At 35.8% G+C, this 20,248-nt stretch overlaps 1 protein-coding gene across 12 annotated transcripts in view; it reads left to right on the forward strand.

Annotated features, from left to right (window-relative positions):
• Positions 1 to 20,248, forward strand: part of GPC5 (glypican 5) — a 659,030-nt gene that overhangs the window by 221,026 nt on the left and 417,756 nt on the right. For 11 of the 12 annotated variants that reach the window (XR_009818701.1, XR_009818699.1, XR_009818702.1 and 8 more), the window contains exon 6: positions 14,585 to 14,705. Coding sequence is in view for 7 of the 12 variants with exons in the window: in XM_061996002.1 (XP_061851986.1) it covers positions 14,585 to 14,705 (121 nt within the window). In the remaining 5 variants the exon portion in view is untranslated. Of the gene's footprint in view, positions 1 to 14,584; positions 14,706 to 15,989; positions 16,035 to 20,248 lie in introns of those variants that run through there. The other variant, XM_061996010.1, reaches the window with a different exon arrangement.

The following is a 20,248-nucleotide window of genomic DNA, read 5'->3' on the forward strand; positions in this document are numbered from 1 at the left end:
GGAATTACTATGTCATTGTATTAATTAGAGACTTGGAGGAATGGAAAAGATATTTGCCAGGAATGCAAACTAAAAATAGTTGCATTTGTTCTCTGATAACCTGAATATCTTACATTAAGTACTCAAAATTCTACTTCTCTCATTTCTACTCTTTAGATCCAGATCTGTACTTATGAAATGTACCATCTCGGTTTTCAAAAATCTCTGTGACATTAACTTTGTCTTGCTTCCTTGATGCAGTCTGATCATTCAGAACTACTCTTTCTGCCTCAGTTTCTATACATCTATACATTCCATACTTCCATAAACCTGAACTTTGCATGGCTCTTCATACTGCTCCATATTTTATTTGCTTCTGTTTATCTGTCACTTCTTCTGATATCACTTACCAAGTTCTGTTTCATCCTTGGTTATTAAAAACATATTTTAGGGATTAGAGTATGGAACATCAGAATTGCAGCTCAAGCATTATCCGTGTTGATAAGATTTAAAGATTTAAAAGATTTGACTGTTTTATGTGCAATGATTTATTAAGTATTGTCAGATACTTATTAGGATGCATGTAAAGAACCAACCCAAAACCAAATAACCAAAAAAGGAGGATTTGATGCTGTTAAAAAGGTAGTTTTATGCTTCCTTTAATTCAGCTGTTAGAAGCATGTCACCAGGGTGGAGAGTATGGGTCATTTCTAATGCTGCAGGTACAGGAGCACTGCTTGTATCAAAATCCACAGGGATGTAGACCACTGCAGGCACTAGAAAAGGTAGCTCTCAGTCTGTCCCACTGATATTTCTTCAGTTTGTGTGAAGTAACTTGAGATTCATGAGTTGAAAAAACATTGCAGGAATGATCATGGGCCTCTAGCCTAATGATTAGGATGGTTTGCTAGGACCTAGACATTGAAGTCAGTTTCTACTGTCATGAGTATTTCATCATTTTATCCAGTAACTGTAAAGCAAATAATACATACCTTTGTATAAATATAGGGGAAGTTTTATCTTTCTCCATTTCCTTCCCAACTATTAACAACCAATCATAACCCTTTTCTCTCTGGTCAAGTTAGTCTATCAATGAATGGACCTACTGATGTGACTAACTCTCTGTCAACAGATATGAGAGTTTCCTGCATCCAGCCCTTTCTTGTGTTACAACATGGAATAAATGTGAGGCACATCAGTCACCTGAATCATTATGTTTAATCATCTCAATTGACAATGAAGTAAATTCCACAGAATCAATAGAATGTTTATAAAACAGCTCTGTGGAGAAAAACATCTTTAGGCAGCTTGAAATTTGTGTGCATTGATAAAAAAGAAATAATTTTTTAGCTCAAGAAACTTGCAAATTCCTGTTTATGAAAAATGACTGTACTGGTCATTGTGAAACCATTTCTTAAGCTGCTCTCTCTCCAGAGATTTTGCATAAGAAATTAGGCTATGGTTTTCCTGACATCAGCCAATGACCTAAAACTTATTATTACAATCTCACTGCAATACTGTTGTAGTTTTGAAGACCTAGTTTCCAGTTGCTTATTCAATGTTAAATCAAGAATATGTAAAGACACAAGTGAAATCCTAGTTTCTGATGTCCTGTGGTACTGAAACATGTTGAAAGTCCTTATTATTACAATGTTTTTAATATCCAGCCATTGTCCATAAAAATTCTGATTGTTTCATTAGGGTCTGTGATATAGGACAAAACCACTTAAGTTTGTCTCAGTATGTAGATCATAACAGAAATGCACACAACTGTATAAATATGTATGGATATAGATACACGTACATATCACAGAATCTTAAGGGTTGAAAGGGATCTCATAAGATGTACTCAAGAATTACATACAGTTTTGCATCACAAGATTCATTTAATATTTTCAGATGTATAATACATGCTGCAGGGTGCTGTTTCCCTGAACAATGTTTTTGGCAACACTTTGACCGTATTTTCTTGTCTTCATTTGAGAGCTTTTCCCATGGGGAATATAGCCTGTTTGACTTACATTATCCTTGAACCCCTTGTTACTTACTTGACATTAATTTCTGTAACCAAGGCAATATCACATGCGAAGTTAAAAATCAAATCTCAGAGAATAGCCTTGTCTAGATTGATTCTCCCTTCAGATTGCATACTAAGCAGTCACACAGAGCCTCCAAACTTAGAATAGACAATAGAGTTCCTCTCCTGATCCCAAACGAAGAAAGTGGAACTATTCTTTTTGTAGGAAGAGCTTTAGCTTCTAGCACTCCATTATAATCTGTATAAAATTCTCATAAATTTTGTCCTTCAATTTATCAGGTTCTACTGAATATTTCAGTAAACATAATACTCTGAGGTTCTTTAGGAACAAAAAGATAAAAGCTTGTCATTAGCCACAGTGTTTTCTAGAATGCACTGAACTACATGTTCCAGGAAAAAATACAAACATCCCACTGATGCTCAGGTTTATAGTACATATTATTGCAGTATATATTACTCCAACAGCTAGACATTTAATAATATTTTACTTTTGTCTTTTCATAGTATCTTCCATGATACAGATCAGTAAGAATTACAATGACTTTACAAATGGAAATCTGCCAACCAGAGGGAATGATAGGCTTGCTGCATGAAGCTTATGACTTCATCAGTGAGTACCCCAAGGCTAATGCAATCTCATTTCAGTTTACTTATTTAAAAGTTCAGTACTGTGTGTAGACTAGTTGTCTAGGAGACATGTCCAATGGAGATGGCAAGTCATCATTTCATCCTGTAGGTCCTGTATTTTCCCCCAAGAGACTCCCCTCTCTTTTTGTTTTCTTTCTCAGTAAGCCAAGGCAATAGATGCTTAGGCAACAGATACCTTATTTTTAAGTAGCTAAAGATAGGTAAGTGGAATATGACTGATAAATTAGTAACCCTTTTTTCATCTTCCTTCTTCTTATGGAATCATTCTCAGGGGAAAACTGTAATATTTGTCTAAAGTCTGTTTTATGAATATTTGGGAGAACTGGAAGAAGAAGGTGAGACTAAATCACTGACACATTTTTATAATATTTTTTTCACAATGAGGCAAAACAAAGAACAATTACGGAGATTCAAGTGACAATAAACTGGAATCAATTATTTTTATTAGGATGTGGAAATATAATCTTCTCTATCCTTTTGTAAAAAATATTTTACTACTGTTATCCTGTGAACCTTTATCCACTGAAGAGGATTTACATCCACTCATTTATATCTGAAAAAAAACAATAATTTGCTGTGATGAGTGAAATTTGTAAAAAAAAGACATAGAAAGTGATTGTTGGGAATAAAGGGAAAACTGGAAGTATATTAAAGCCTCTAATACAATCCCTATCTTTAAAGAATTTCATGTTAGCTATGAAGACTTTCTTAACTCTTAAAGGGTAAAGAATGATCTCATCTTTTTAAAGAAACATTAAAAGATGGTGCTACATCATGTATGACTGCAAGAACCATTGGGCTGAAATATTGTGTAAATCACTGAAACATTCTTGAATGTTTTTTTATGCCTTCTTATGCCTCCTCTACTGTGATGTCCTTTGTATATAATGTCTATGTTATTCTGCCTGATATTAAGAATGTGCATTTAATATATGCTTTTAAGATAGTGATATGATTTTGTCTAATAAAATTTGAAATGAAGGATATATGTCTTAATAGTCCAGTTCAAATACCTTCCCTTGGCTTCACAGACAGCCCTTCAGCTTTCTCCAGACATTTAAGTTGATTACTCAGCTTTGAGTGGCTTCTGAAATTGAAGCTCTTCATATACATTCCACTATCTTTGAATATGACTTTATTTAAAGCTCACATTGTTTGTGACTTGTCCTGAAACACTTTAAAGATTGCCCTTTGTGCCTCTCATGGAGGGTGAAAAGCATCAAAGGTTAAGGCAACCATATTTATCTTTAGTATAAGGCTAGTTAAGGACTAGTATAGGGTGAAACTTTTACTCCTCTGTAATTGATAAAACGTGGCATTCTAGAAAGCACTTAATTTCACTGAAAGATTAAGTAACACTAGAATATAACTTTCATTATACTGTAATGCTTATTTCTATTATTTACTAAAATACAGTATGCTGTAAAGCTTTTGATCCATAACTCTGCATTTGTTCTTCACATGAGCTATTCACTGCACTCTGAGAAGAGGAAATGCAGATATTTTGCAAATCAGGTAATGCACATGCATCCAGCAAAGGTGCTGTGAATAGTAAAGCTGTGAAATAAGAAAACAGTTAGGTTTAGTAGCTGAACAAACTTCTGGTTGCTGAGAAAAATGTTTTTTCAGTAAAATGCTTGATATCTTTGGTATAAAAATGAAACCAATCCAAATTGTATAGTACTACAGCTGGGGACTGATTTTCCTCCCACATAGATGTAATGAAGAATGCTTTTGAAAGTGTAAAACCGGTTTGAATGAAGAGAGAGTAACACTCAGTATTTCCTCAAGATAATATTTTGTTCTCTAGGATTTAACAATATTGTAAATGGGAACAGATTAAAGTATTTTATTTGTGAAAAAAAAACCCCAACCAAAACCCAACGACCAACCAAACATACCACCACCCCACACAATTAATACTGAGACATAGGTGTCATAAAACATTTAAGGTGAAAAGCATCACGTATTGGTTACATGTCATTGATTCCTAGTTTGCAGCATTGTCATTCATGCACATTTAGATAAATCAGAAAGACGCAATGAATCCAAAGCCATAGAGATGGATTGGCCACTTAAGTTGTTTTATTATTCATTCACAAATCTTTTTCTAACTCTCAGTGTATTCTGACAGCAGAGAGGCCCAGTACAGTGCAACTTCACCACCACAGAAAGTGTCTCTGTTGAGCATGAACAGGAAAAGGTCTATCAAGCGGCCAGCAGTCAGTGAATTTGCTGATAGCATTGCACAGCAACTTAGGTTGATTCCTTCATTTGACCTTTATTTGCCAAATGACTTTCTTTTCTTTTGTCATTAGTAATATTCAGGTTTGTTATCCTGATAATCCTTCACCACAACTTAACTGTCATTTTGTGCTAATTTTTCATACATTACCTCAGAAAAAACAAACCACTTAATAACAAAGAATGGATTGTGAGAGTGCACCTTTGACATGATTTGTAGTTTCACAGACTCTATGTGAATCTGAGATAAATATTGACTCTGCCAGTACTGTGTCAGTTGTCTGTCCCAAAATAATCAGGTCTGTGCAGGGGAAGCATTACCTTGGACAAAATAGGACAGGTCAGATTTCTCTACAAGGTTTGGTGTCTTACATAACGCTACAGTTACACAATCCTTTTGCAATTTCCAAGCAGATATATTTCAGTGTCCCATAGGGGAAGTGAGCTTTTCGATTTTAGACTAATTAGGCTTGACAGCTTTGTGTTTCCAAGTTGCTTGAATTGTTTTTCCAAGATAATTTCTTTTGTTTTGCCAGATATTTGCTATAAACATTTATATGCTTCTTTATGATAGTTAATATCTCTCATTTCCTTGCTCCATTAAATGAAAGTACAGTAGAAATATTAAGGCTGTGAGAAGATTTCAAGAATACTACAAGAGGAAGGAGATACTGTTGTCCTTATATATCTAGGTTTAGTATGCTTGCATATGTCTACTGTTTAGTTGTTTTCTAATGTAACAAGAATTTATTTTATCATTTTTAAACATGTGACTTACCCAAGGCACCTAGTTTAAATGAAATATCTGTCTCAAAGCTCCTCTTCAGTTCTTTTCTCTTCAACAGAGCTTGCAATTACTGGAATACATTTATTTGTTAAGGTGCATTACAGATTGGTAGTAGCTCCCTCTTGGATGTTTTTTCTTTTGCCTCTGTGGAAAATTTAGACATTGTTGAGTGAGGAAGTCCCCCCCACTAGTGTGTGATTCTTGTCAGAGTTTAAGTTTCTGTTTGGAAGAACAGAGCTATTGTCTAAGGTGTTTTGTCTTGCTCTTTGTGGCAGTAATTTTGTATCACATGTAAGAATAGTGTCACTGTCTGGAATTTAGCAACATACTGCTAAGATACATACACATAAATAACTATTACCATTAATTGGCAGGAAGACTAATTTCCATGGTATCTTTCAAGTGAGAACTCTTCAAAAGTTCTTGAACTTTTGAAACATTGTTAAGTTTTGAAGCAAATTGAAAGAAAATTTTGTGATGTTAGTAACGTGATGTAGACATTTTCTTTACAGTAGGAAATAACAGCAGTTACCAAAAAAATACATGAAAGAAATATGTTAAAGCTTTCAAAACGTTTGGGCAGAATTGTCTTAGAAATGAGTTAATACAGACTACTTCTTTCAGATGATGCCCAAAAAAGGAAGAAGGATAATCATAAGGAAAAGATAGTATTTTAGAAACATTTTGTATAACCTTAGTTTGAAATAGATTACCTTAATCTGTCAATGCAGATCCAGGCAAATTTGATGTATTTCAAAATTATTGCAACTGTGATACTGATCCATTTTTAAGTGTGATCAGAATGTATTAGTTGTGCTAGAAGAAAACTTCAAAACTAGATTTTTCAGTGTGTACAGTATAGTATTTCTTCTGAAGAAGAAATTTTAGCTTTAGAAGTTTTCAACTCAGTAGAGGTTGCATTCTTTGCAAAAGGGATATTCTTACTTTACCAGGCACACGTCCCGAATTGCAGATGCTTAGTAAAACAATCTTTCTAAATAGATGTTCCATACATAGCAACTGGAGAGAAGTTGGTGCTTTTGGAAGTCTCCAGAAGGAGACTTGTCTGCCTAATGAAGCCTTCAGAACATCTAGTTTTTCCATTAGCACTTCTTATTGCTTATTAAGAACTTTGAAAGACACAGCAAACATCAAAACTATGATGAATCACTATATATAAAATCCTGTAAACATTTTTGGTGTTTAAATTAATATCATGAAGGATAGTCAATGGTTTTTTTTGCACTTTAGAAGATCAATTGTAGGATTAGAACATAATAGATTTTGTACTGTATGAAATAACAAAAGTTTGAGACAATTTTGAAAATTCATTAAAATGATATTCTGAAAGGCTCTGCAATATTAATTTTTTACATACTTGAGAGTGTTTTCTCTTATGCCTGTGAATCTAGTTACAAATAAGCAAGTTTTTAATGAGAAACCTATTTCAAAAGGAGTCTTCCAAAATCACGTCACTTAAATTTTCAAGTATAAAAAAGCCCAGAGGCTGACCTGTTATTATTTCATTTAACAAGGCAGGTCTAGCAGATGATCAAAAGTTAAATACGTATCTTTTATCAGACATGTTTTAGCCTAAATGATTACAGGAACATATTTTTGTCTGAAGCATAAATAACACAATTTTTACTCAGGCATTTTGCACACTTATTTTCTATAAATTATGCAAGTGTATATGCAATCCTTTTTTTTTTTTTTTTAATTGTTATGGTTTTGGCCCAGCCAGCAAAGAAACACCACAACAGTCTCTTGCTCACTGCCCATCATCCACCCCCACCCTCCTCAGGCTGGCAGAGGCCCCAATGAGATGGGAGGAATAAAAGATAAAATCTTTATTTACACCAAATAGCTTTGAATGCAGAAAAGCAATTCAATGGAGGGACTTCTGTGTACACGCTGTTTAACACTTCAGTGTTACCAAATGAGGAGTTAGTGGTTGTTGTCTTCTTGCACTCATGCTGTCAGTAATGCTGTCAGTTAAGATTTCATTTTAGGCAAAATATTCACAAATGGAAATGAGAATCCTATTGCCACAAAATAATGAAAATAGTAAGCTTTGTCAGGCAGTGTCTCTGTACAGCTGCAGCAACTGTGAACCACCTGAACCCCTTACAGCTACCTGATACACATGAGTATTTCAAAAGTAAAGCAATGCACCCCAGTGATTAAGTCCTTCACAACCAGAGCAGTTGTCTTAATATCATGACCCTGTAACTTGACAACTTAATGTAGAGATTCCTGAGTAGTTCTTAACAAAGTCAACTGAGCCAAGCACCTCAAAAGCCCAAGAAGGGGATGATAGAAAGTGATGCTAGCAGCTGGTAGACATCAGGTTGGAGTGAATGGCTAAACTTGCAAAAGTGCAGGACATCACCAGGTTTCTTGGGAGAAGCTTGACTGCCAAGACACTTAGGGTTGTTCTGGAGAGTATTCCCCATGACAGTACAGCTTTTATTACTTTAATCTCTCCACTTGGAATGTGGTCCAGGTGCCTAAAAGAAGCTCAACATTACTTCTTCCAAGCAGTGGAAGCAGAAGCAAGTTTGAATCCCATTCATTATCCTCAATTCTTTTTTTCTGGATTTGCTTGCTTGATGTCCTAGTGAACCTGAAAACATTAAAGGTAAAGTCTATGTCTTCCATTTCTGCATCATCAGGCATGAGGAAGTGACTATCTTGACCTTTGACTATATTTTTGTCTGCAGAAATTCCCAGGACTATGAAGACAGGCAGAAACAAATTTTTCTGGAAATCTACATAGAGACTTCCCGACTTCTCTGACCGTATGGTCTGTGATGAGAGGAAACTTCAAGTCTCTAGTGATTCTATGATAATTTGTTTTCATTTAACAGGATCATTTTCACTAAAAAGACAATAAGAAGCCATGTGTTTGGGGATGTGAAGTTCCCCTGCAAACCTGTCACTTGACAACATGTCAGCCAATAGTGCCTGATTAGTAGAAAAGATTTCTGGAAACCATAGGACATTCTCATTCTCCTGTTGAAGCTAGGAGCCTCTGTAACCAGGAATATGAAAGGCATGGAAACAGGACGAGGAAGATCATGTGTGCTAGATGATACTTTTTCAGACTGTTCACAGCTGTGAAATCATAGTGAGAGACATAGCTTTCAGAGACTGCATTTCCCAGCTTTTTGGAGCTGCCTGAAGAATATTTCTCTCCTTTTTTGGGAGGATGATATTCTGTAGGTCCTGGTAAACCTACAGGCAGTCAGCATAATGAGACAGTCCTGAGGGAAAAAATCTTGGTGTTAAAAAAATTTTGCATATACATATAGATTTTTTCATATACGTTTGTACATACACCTTGTCTCTGATCCTATATCAAAATCAGTTTCTTTAAATATTTGACTGTTGTGAATATTCTTCGTGGTTATTTAAGGATCTTGGCCCTCATTGCCATGACTAGATAATACATACTATTTTGATCCAAGAACAAGGGGATTTTTTTGTCAACTTTTGCAAGGTGTTTAGCAGTTTAAAATCTTCCTGTACTTGCAAGATGAAGGTTTTCCACAATTGAGAGGGTCCTACTAGTGCAATTTCTAGGAAGTTTCAGGCTGTGCCTGAGATCTCATCTAGGCTTATTTATGACTGTGCCATCTTTTTCTTGGCATTAACACATTTGTGTCATGGAGTCACAAGTTCTTGTTACGCTGGAGAGAGAAAACCACAAAATTTCTATTTAACCATTGGTTAGATTTTCTTTGGGTTTTTTTATATCTATTAAGATTATACTTCTCATGAATCGTGACAGAGGTACCTTATCTCAGATTATTAGAAACAAACTTGTTTAACTGTATCTCCCCACTAAGTCTCCTTTAATGATGTATCTGCTTTCCAACTCTAGTCATTTATTGCACTGCCTGTATATCTCCTATACTCACTGTAAATATACTGGATGTGTGTACTGATTTTGCTTGTGTTCTTGAGTGGCACGGCTATGCCATGCTGCTGTGATCCAGAAGCCATGCTGTTATGCCTCTACAATCACATTAGAAAGACCCGCTCCTTGTTTCAGTGCTTAACTGCAGCTTGTAACTTGGCAAAACAGACCAATCAAACCTACAAAAACCACAGTTATGGATTTGAAAAAGACAGTCCAGAATGAGTATCTGGGAATGGATGTCAAGGATATCTCCAGGGCCTGTGTTGCTCAATGGACTGTCCACATTGGATCATGGCCACCCTCATCATCTATGAAAACTATTGAATGTTCAAGCATTGAGTAGGATCTTGAAACATTTTGAAAGGTCAACAGTACCTGTTCCTAGTAGGTCTGATTTTCCAGATATATGTGGTTCCCCAAGCAACATGTAGGCATTTTGAGAGTTAGTTATGGTAATATTCAACTGAATTGCTTGTACTATTTACATATATTAGTTTAAGCGAAGCTCTGAACGTCAAAGAATTTCTATTTCTGCTTGAGTTCTGGTTCTGATGCACATCTACATAGTATGGTTCCACTTTCACAAATTGCAGGAATTTCTATTTGAAAACACAGAAAGTTATTTTTTTCAACTCACATTATTTTCTGTTTATTTCTGTAATTAATTTCTTCTTTTTTGTAATTGTTTTCTTAAAACCTCTTTATTAGCTGAATGAAAGGCTGCCCTACATAAAGCTGGCTTTATTTGAAAATAATCTGTTACAAACTAAGAATTTGTGTACGCTTTGTACTGAAATAATAGCAGAGATAGGTGGCAGCAAATTTAAAGAGTAACAAACCTGAAGTAAAACTCTGCTAGCACTAACTTTATGTCTCAAGCCCATTTTTAGCATTGATTTCTTTATTTTATCTGTTTTATGCTGATGTTACTCTACAAAGCTAGTGGGAAGGAATGGAAAACCATGATCAGTTGTTGAAAATAAACATTATGTATCAGTATTTGTTGTCATTACAATGTAATAGATTATTTGCATTCGAGAGATATAGAGGTACATATCTGCCTTAAGCACTATGTCCAAAATGTCTGATTCTGGAGAAGAATTAATGTATTCATTACTTTTAATAGCTTTTCCAACTCCATGTACCAAGAAATCAGTGATAGCTAATAAAGCGCGATCTTTTTTAACAGATATATCGATACCAACTGTATTCATAGATACAATAGAAAGTAACAGGAAATTTATATGAATATTCATATACTAAGCTCAGAAAATGGGCACCTTGTTATTCATCACTTTAAAATATATTTATAGAATACAAATATATTGGTGCTTGTTTTTTTTCCTAGTGTTGATGAAAATGAATAGTACTTGGGGACCAAGTCTGCCTATTAAAGTGATGTGAAACATTACCATGCTTGTACAGAAATAAGCACAGATGGTGGGTCTATTACTTCCCTAGCAAGAAATTTGTCTCTTCTTTTTTTTTTTTTTTTTTTTTTTTTCCCCCAGGATTCAAATGTGAGCAACACTTGCTCAAGTCAAAAGCTACCTCTGGGGGGATCCTTAAAGTATTTTTTTCTATTACTTGTACATTAGGAGTAAAAGAAACAGAAAGTGATTAATGCTGTATTAAAACTTCATAATGAATGAAGTCTCTCAAACCATGGGCCTGAGATTTCTGTATTTTTCCCCAACTAAAGTGAAATATATTTTGCATGAAAATAGAGGTCTACAGGGATGAAGTTTTGTGTACCATATTCAGATTCCCACTAGCTCATTTAGCTCTGACAGATCATTTAGTTCACATTAGAATGTTTGAAGATGTTTGATTTATAGATGTTTGTGTAACACAATGATATGTGGAAAAGAAAACAACATACAAGTAAGTTTTAAATTTTTCTATGCAAACATTTCAAGCAGCAAAAGAATAGATGAAACAAAAAGAGGTTGACTTCCATAATCTTTTATAATAAGAATCAATAAAGCGATACTTCATAAGGCTTTTTCAATGCCTTGTTACAGATCTCAGGAAAGAAAAAGGTTTATCAACCTGCCTTGTGACTTGTCAGAGACTGTAATTACAAGACTCAAAATTAAATGATAGTTTTTAATGTCAGTTGATCAAAGCCAGATCACTTAACAGTGGAAGTTTAATAACACTCACAAAACAGTATTACTTTCCTTCACATGAAAGAGGGGAGTTAGTTGTACGGTACATACCAGCTGCAGTAGGGTGTGGATTTGATTGTGAAAACAGCTGTAAAAGAAATGATAGTCAGCCTTGAATTATCTGTCATTGCCAGATAATTCCCAGATGAGATAAATTAACAAAATTGTAGCCTAGGCAAATCTCAACTTCTTTATGGTTTATTTCTTCTCAAATGGTTAGAGCAATGACTATCATCAAGTGAACTAAAAAAAGGAGAAAGTGTATTCCATTTCACATAGTTTCATAGTTCACAGGCAATGTGTAATAGTTGGGTTTGCATTTGAAAAAAGTGTTAATTGAAAAGAATTCTGATTGACAGTGAGAACATAGGTTTTGCATGCTGTGAAACAGAAAATGAGATCACTGCACAGAAAGGATAGCCATAACCTTTAATATTTTTTTTTGTAGAGTATTACAGTATGAAGAGAAATTGCTTTGTTGCATTAAACCAGTATGTTGAGATAAACCATTTGTCTGTCTGGTGAGTGCAGTATTGTTCATCTGGAAAGGGGAAGGAGAGAGTGAATTCCGTATTGAATTATCTATTTTTATTTAGACAAACAACTGTGAAAGAAGAATTTTTGAGGAAATCCTCGGAGATTGTTTTTGGGTTTGTATTTGGGGTGGGATTTTTAATCCTTAGAAGCTACCAGAAGATTTGTCGACCCTGTTGAAGTTGCTGCATTAAATGTTCCCCCAAGCCTAGCAGGCGGGCTGCAAATTTTGTATACATCCCTGTAAAAAGCTTTATCCCATCACTACAGGCTGGCAAATTGCCCCATCACTACAAAACAGCACAAAAAGCTGTCTGCTTTAAACCAAAATACCACTTTGTGAAGAATATGAGCCATTCATATATTAAATGTATTCAACAGTGCTATGAAGATTTTTTTAAAACTCATTTCAACTACCATCTTTCAGTGAACTACATTAAGTACATTAAGCCTTGCTGTCCTGTTGTACAGCATTAACAGACATTTGAAGTAATAGTATGGCTGGTGAATCAGTAAAGGGTTCCATAATGGCTTTTAGTAATGAGCTTATTATTTTTAGTGTTTACCTTTAGCTGATACAGTGTGTCCTGAATATTGGATACTGCTGACTATTTTCTCAAATGAAGAATGAATAAAGCTGGAATCTTTAACTTGTGACTAATGCTGGGTGATCATTGCTGTGATATCTAAATACATAATTGAATTGAAATTTGATATTATATCTGCTTCCAGCGAACTTTATTGCTCTCAGAAGAAATTGGAAGTGCACTTGCGCAAAATAGCACATACTGAACTGTACATAGAAGCTTTAGAATTTTAGTGCTTACTGTGTGAAACCAAATGTTTTAAAGGACTTCACCAATGAAAGACTGCTGGATCTCCAGCAGTCTGGGAAAATCTTTTTTAAAAGTCTGGGAAAAATTTGCAGAGCTTTAGAATTAGGTCATTTCTGAAGCATTTTGCAGAACAGGTAGTCCAAAAAAGTGTTATCTTGTAGTGCCTAAAGAAGATATTAATTTTTGTCACACTTATAGACGGCAAATTGTGTTCTCTGAGATCTGTGGAAAACTGAAGAGTAATTTTGCATGACAGGATTAATGTATATCTACGAGCGAGCATGGCCATTGTTATTCTGGGAATGGTATCTGAGTCTGTATTTAGGAATGTGCTTAGTCTCATTTCAAGTGTTGCTTAGCAAAGATCAAAGAGAAAATGTTATTATGTGGCAACCTTGTTTTAATTAATAGTATTCGTTGTTTAGCATACGTGGAAGGTTTTCAGCAGAGTTAAGAGGAGCTGCAATGTTTTTCATATAACACATTCTATGTTGTCTGTACTCATATGCAGATCTAACAGGCAGGAATTAGGCATGTCTTTATTCCATTTTCTTAGAGTGTAACAGCTGGCAAAATATGTTTGAGACAGAGATATACAGAGCTATCCTTTTGTAGGGTATGCAGGCACAGCCTAACCTATGGCGGATATTTGCATAATGTACAGTGTCTGTGATAAGGTGTTCACTTTTTCTTGTGTAACTTATTACATATACCATTAGAAGTTGAATGAAGAATTGCATCGTAAGAAGACACAGAATACCACTAACTGGTTAATTTTAGTCTCCATATTTCGAATTTTGAGATACCAGAAACAATGTTCTATTTACCACAGCCGCTCTTTCTGGAATGAGCATATATCTGGTTTCTATGGCTTCTTTTTTACATATCTATTTATTAAGGAAATTTTAGCCTGCTCTGTGCTTATATCAGTTGTGTAATGCTAAATAATTTGACTGTTGTTCTGCAGTAAATATTCTATGGGCATTCACAAAAGCACTAGGAAGATTCAGGTGCGGTTCTGAACATACAGTGAATGTAGAATCTGGAGTTTGTTTTAAAAACCTTAGATTTAGGCAATCACTGCATAGTTTGTGTTTAGCAAAACCAAAATGGAGGACAATCTGCACATACAAAAACCCCATGCATAGGGCTGAATGTTTCTTCCTTCAAATTACAGATAACTCCTTTCTTGTTAGAGTTTACATTAAAATTGAAGTTATAATAAATAACACAACTTTGTGGATTTTAGTAATTATATCATGCTGTATTTCTTTTCCCTGAAAAATATATGCAAAAAATTAATCCATCTCATTAAAGTGCAGTGTTGGTACCATCAGAGTTGGTAAGAACTAAAAGATGCCTCTGAGAGTATAATAACTTACTAAACCACTGTTTTTTGTGTGTATTTCTGTATTAAACTAGCTATACTCATCGTGTGGTTGGCAGTGGAATCAAAGCTCAGTCTACAAATCCAGAAGTAAAAGTGAAGGGAACAGATCCTGTAATAAGTCAAATTATTGACAAGCTGAAACATGTTATTCAGGTAAGCTGCTTTTACCTTACAGTATAGTACAAAAGACCACTCTAGTAGCGTAAGTCTTAATTTGCTGTACACTAAAGTTTAATTGTTAATTCAATTAACAATTGTTAATGCACGTCAACAACAAAAAAAGTACTTGCTCTCAGTCTTCAATTATTTGAAATGATTTAGTTGAAAGGCTTGCACATGAAAGATAAGTGTAGAAAGTCATACTCTGGCAGCTGGGCCATCTGTACCTGTAAGTACCACAGCTCAGCATTGCAGTAAGCATAAAGAAGCACAAACAGTATGATTTAGGGATATTAACTGGGTGCATATGTTTAAAGACAATAAAACATAATTTCCCTTAGAATCATAGAATCATAGAATGGTAGGGGTTGGAAGGGATCTTTAGAGTCCATCTAGTCCAGCACCCCTGCCAAAGCAAGTCCACCTAGATCAGGTCACACCGGAATGTGTCCAGGTGGGTTTTGAAGACCTCCAGAGAAGGAGACTCCACACCCTGCCTGGGCAGGCTGTGCCAGGACTCCCTCACCCTCACAGTGAAATAATTTTTCCTTATGCTTAAATGGAACTTTCTGTGTTCCAGATTCTTTCCATTACCCCTTGTCCTGTCAATATATATAATAGGAAAAAGTGATTCCTCAACTTCTTGACATCTACCATTTAGATATTTGTAAATATCAAATTCTCTCATTACTACATCTAGATTCTTAACTAGTCTTGCTGCAAGGTTTTTTTTATTTAGATGCCAGATAGCAAAACTAGGAAGTTTTAACAGAGCATACTTGCTAAAGGAGTTAGTGTTCCTCACCTGATATGCACATCTGTGTTTTAGGCTTACAAGGCAGTTAATTTAAATACGATTCTGCACTAATATGTTTAAAGTGTTACAGGTATCTTTTGCTACATGCTCTATCTATATGCACAGATAGCCAGAACTACAGGACAAAAAGCTGATTCCAATGAAACCAACAGTTATTTTGCTGGCAACTATCTATTTCAGTTTAAAAAGTTAAGTTTCTACTCTCACCTGAGGACTCAGTGATAAGTAATTTTATACTGGCTTTTCTTGTTAGTGACCTATCTAACCCAGTAGTCTCTTATCTGGGGTGATAAAAGGAGAGGGTATTTATGGAGAGCACACGAACTTGGCACCTTTAAGGTCTCCACTGCATTTCTGTACCTAATTCCCCAAACATAAGAATTAAAGATACTCTTCATTTTCAACTTTATCAGTTCCTTCTAAAGACATGCTTTAATTCTGTTTTCCCATCTTCTTGGCAGCTTTTAAATACAGTTTCCTGAATGGTTTCTGGAGCTGAAGTAAGCAAATAATTCTGATTATCATTACTGATAGTTTCATGATAAACTCTCTTGGTTCTTATTTCTCTATTGGTGAAAAATAACTTGTCTCTGAAACAAAATAAAGAATGCTGAAATAGGAAAAACCCAGAACATTTACTTTCTTTCAGTTGGGTTATTTTCTGGGAGAAGCAGCATCCAGATTGAAGCTCCAGATTGAAGACAATCATTATTCCTTCCTCCTTAAAAGAAATATCTTTTGTAGCCTCCCAGCTTCAGCATGTTCTTGTTTCTTTATTAAAATGGTGACTACAATGGCAAGAAAATGAATATATTTTTCCCTCCAAAGAGATGCTATGACTTAATTAAGAACTACAAATTACTGTGCAAAGAAAAACACTGCAAATCTTACTGGGTAAGTCTCAAGGTCTTTCATCTATTGGGAATACTCTCATTCTTTGATATTAGATCTACACTGTGTAGTTTATTGTGTTGCTTTCCACTAGAGACTAGGAGTTGTGTTGTTTCCTCCTTGAGCGAGGATCTAAAAGACTGAAATAGAATAATTCCATTATAAGGCATTTCATTTTGAGAGCTTATTTGCCCTTATCCCAAAAGACTAGAGTGGGTCTTGGGGAGAAGGACATATAATTTACATACTGCAAGTCTTACTAACCTCCAAATATGTTATCTTTTGATTGGATAGTTTCCTTTCTTTCAGCTCTGAGTATGGAAATAGGGTCAGGGGACAAAAACAGCATCAAATTCCTCAGAGACTCAACATATAACTGCTTTTCCTCAGATAAAAGGGCTGAAGAAACTGCAGAAAAAGCTTTCTTCTCTTTCATTTACTGTTTGGGAAAGAAGGATGGGGAGTTCGAAATACACATACAAAAGGTCACCTTTTTATCCTTTGTGGTATGAAAAGGATGAATAAAGTATTAAGTTTATGATGGACAGGTTAAATAAAGGGAGCTTAATGGATAATGGTGTCACCTCAGAGATAGAATTGTGCTTAAGCCCAGTACTCTATCCAAGCACTATTGCTGCACTGCAAAGTTTTAAATAGCTAATTTAGTAGAAAAAAGGTACTATTTTTCCTGTTTTTCAGAACTAATTATTCCTGAAATCTGTGGAAGTTTATATACTTCAATTTAGCTTTAAGGTGAACCAGATTGGCAGGGTGATATGTAACTTTCTATTTATGGAGGCAACTATATATATTTTTATTTAATTTCCATGTTCATAGAATCATAGAATTGTTTCAGCTGGAAGAGACGTTTAAGATCATCAAGTCCAGCCTTTGTCCCAGCCCTATCAACCACTAGACCATTTCTGTAAGGGCAACATCCAACTGTCTCTTAAACACCTCCGATGACAGTGACTCCACCACCTCTGTGGGCAGCCTGTTCCAATGCTTGACAACTCTTTCAGTAAGGAAATTCCTCCTCATATCCAGCCTCAATCTCCCCCTGTAGGAACTTGAGGCCATTTCCTCTTGTTCTATTGCTTGTTACTAGGGGGAACAGACCAACTCCCGCCTCCCTGCAACTTCGTTTCAGGTATTTGTAGAGAGCGATAAGGTGTCCCCTGAGCCTTCTTTTCTCCAGGCTAAACAGCCCCAGATCCCTCAGCCATTCCTTATATGCTCCAAATCCTTTAATAGCTTGGTAGCCCGCCTCTGGATCCTCTCCAGCACCTCCATGTCCTTCTTGTAGAGAGCGGCCTACTATGTCATAATTTTCCATCATGGCTTCAAGCTCCCCGTTTGCTGCTCACACCCCATGCATTGGTATAGATGCACTTCAAATAAGCTAATGATCCTAACACCTTTTTTTGAGTGTGAGGGCCATTTCCTACCAGATGCTTCTCAGATGTTTCTCTGACTTCTATCCACTGAGAAGGCAGAGTCTTCACTAGCACAACACTGTGTGAGCACTAACATGCTTCCCTTGGGCTTATTCATAACAGGTTCAGTTATATCCCCTTCAAAACTAGTTTAAATCTCTATCAATGAGCCCTGCTAACTCCTGCCTCAGAATCCTTTTTTCCCTCTAAGATAGGTGCATTACATTTGCTGTTAGGAGGTCAGGTGTCTTTTATATCCACTCATGATCAAAAACCCCAAATCCCTGCTGATAACACCAGTTCTAGAGCCATGAATTCATCTGATAGCATTTCCTATTAATTCCTTCATTCACCCTTGCCAGTGGAGGGATAGAGGAGAACACAACCTGTGCACCTGATCCCTTAAGCAGATGCCCCCAAGGTCTTAAAATCCCTCTTAGTTGTTTTTGGGCTTCTAGTACCCACTTTGTCACTACCTCCCTGAAACACAAAAACTGGATAATAATCTGAAGGCTTCACCCAGTGTGGGAAGTTTGCGTAACATGTCTTTAACCCAGAGAGACTGCAGACTTCTCTATGGAGTGGGTCCAAATGGCTTATCAGGCCCTCTGACCCCTTTAGAAGGGAGTCACCCACAACAATAATGTGTCTAGTTTTCTTTTGATGTTTGGTCTAGGGTGACTTGGTCTTGGTGGTGCTTCTTACCTGGCTAAACTTACCACCATCAGTCAGTTCCTCCTGCAAGGCCCCATACCCTCACATGTTCCCAGGGAAGGTGAGGGAGGACGGGAGAAGATTCTCCTGCTTCCCTGAGCAGGGGCTTGTTTCCATTCATCCCCATCTCTTTAGTCCCCTCCTGCCTGGTGGCAAAAGGGAGAGGATCCTCTGCTTTTTGTGGAGCCTCCACTAGCTGCTTTTGCTTCAGGAAGCAGCTCCACATCTATCTCTATTTCACACTCCCTGATACTCCTTCGCCTCTCCACTTCCTCCTTAAGCTCTGCCACCAGGCTGAGTAGATCATTAATTGGGTTGCATCGGACACAAGTGGTGTCTCTGCCATCCTCTGGTACAAGTAACATGCTGTTGTGATAACCTTGCTTGCTAAACTAGTCCATGTCTATTATTCAGTAGTGTTTTGTATGTAGTCATTTGCTTTCTGTATTAAGAGAAAGGAAATGAGTGGTAATTCAGTTTCATTTGACTTTTCACATCAGCTTTTGAACATTTCAAGGTGCAGGATGTCAAAATAGCATTTCTCTCACAGTAAAAATGATGAAATGCACTGAAATGTAATTTAATCAGTGATGATCTGTAGCATTTTTTTTTCATCAGGGATGGAATTCAGTTCTTTTATCAGACACTTGTATTTAGGTGTTTAAGCTAACCTTATATATAATCTAGTCCATGGACTTTAGAGAGCTATTTATTTGGCCATATGTAAATGTATGCTTCAGGACAAGAAAGCAGTAGAGTTTCCTAGTCTTGCTCAATATGAAAAGAGTTTAGGTACATTGCCTACATGCTGTCATCTATACTGTAGACACCTGCAGTTTGTGGTCTGATCTGATGGATTTCACCCTTGTGTCATGTTTCTAAGACCTTTTCAAGAGTGTCAGTTTGAAAATACGAACCAGAAATATATAACTTTCTGAAGATAAATATTGCTATATATAGTTATATATACAGATACATACATTTTGGAAGCTTTTAAAAAAATCTTATTTTTTAAAAAGAATATATTATTTTATAATGGTTAAAGAAATCATTAAACTATAGAAAGACTAATTTGAAGAGGATGACCAATTTTACATTTGGAATATAACATTTAAGTCAGATTGAAAATTATATCCTGATTAAATTTTTTTATTCCAGACCAGAGAAAGCAATTCTCTCTAGTAAATCTAGGATATAATAACTCTATTAGAAAGCTCCATTGTTTCCTGAATCCTTCTTTCCTCTTTGTCATCAAAGCAGATGACCCAGTTACTCACCAATTACACTAAATTTCCCTTCTTACTTTCAAGAATCTCAGCATGAGAGTAAGGTGGAAGTGAGTATTTTGAGATGTAAAAGAACAGCCTATTTAAAGAGAGGGTCCAATGAGCTCTCAGAAAATCAGACTGTGCATATTTATTGGGTAAATACCAAAATATTATCAAATTGTGAAAGAAAACCAAATATCTTAAAGATTGCTTCCTATTCGTCTGTAATGTGTGCATAAGAAAACAGGTCAAAGACCATTCTGCCCTGCATGCAGAAAAGAACAGATGTCTCCTAATATCTGCTATTTTTTTTCCCCTTGCAAAGTAAATATACAAGTGTATAAAAATCCTGAGCAAAGAATCATCGTTAAAAGACATAAATAGGTAATGCTTAAACATATTCTATTTTCT

The sequence above is a fragment of the Colius striatus genome, chromosome 1 (assembly GCF_028858725.1).
Source record: "Colius striatus isolate bColStr4 chromosome 1, bColStr4.1.hap1, whole genome shotgun sequence".
Lineage (NCBI taxonomy): Eukaryota > Metazoa > Chordata > Aves > Coliiformes > Coliidae > Colius > Colius striatus.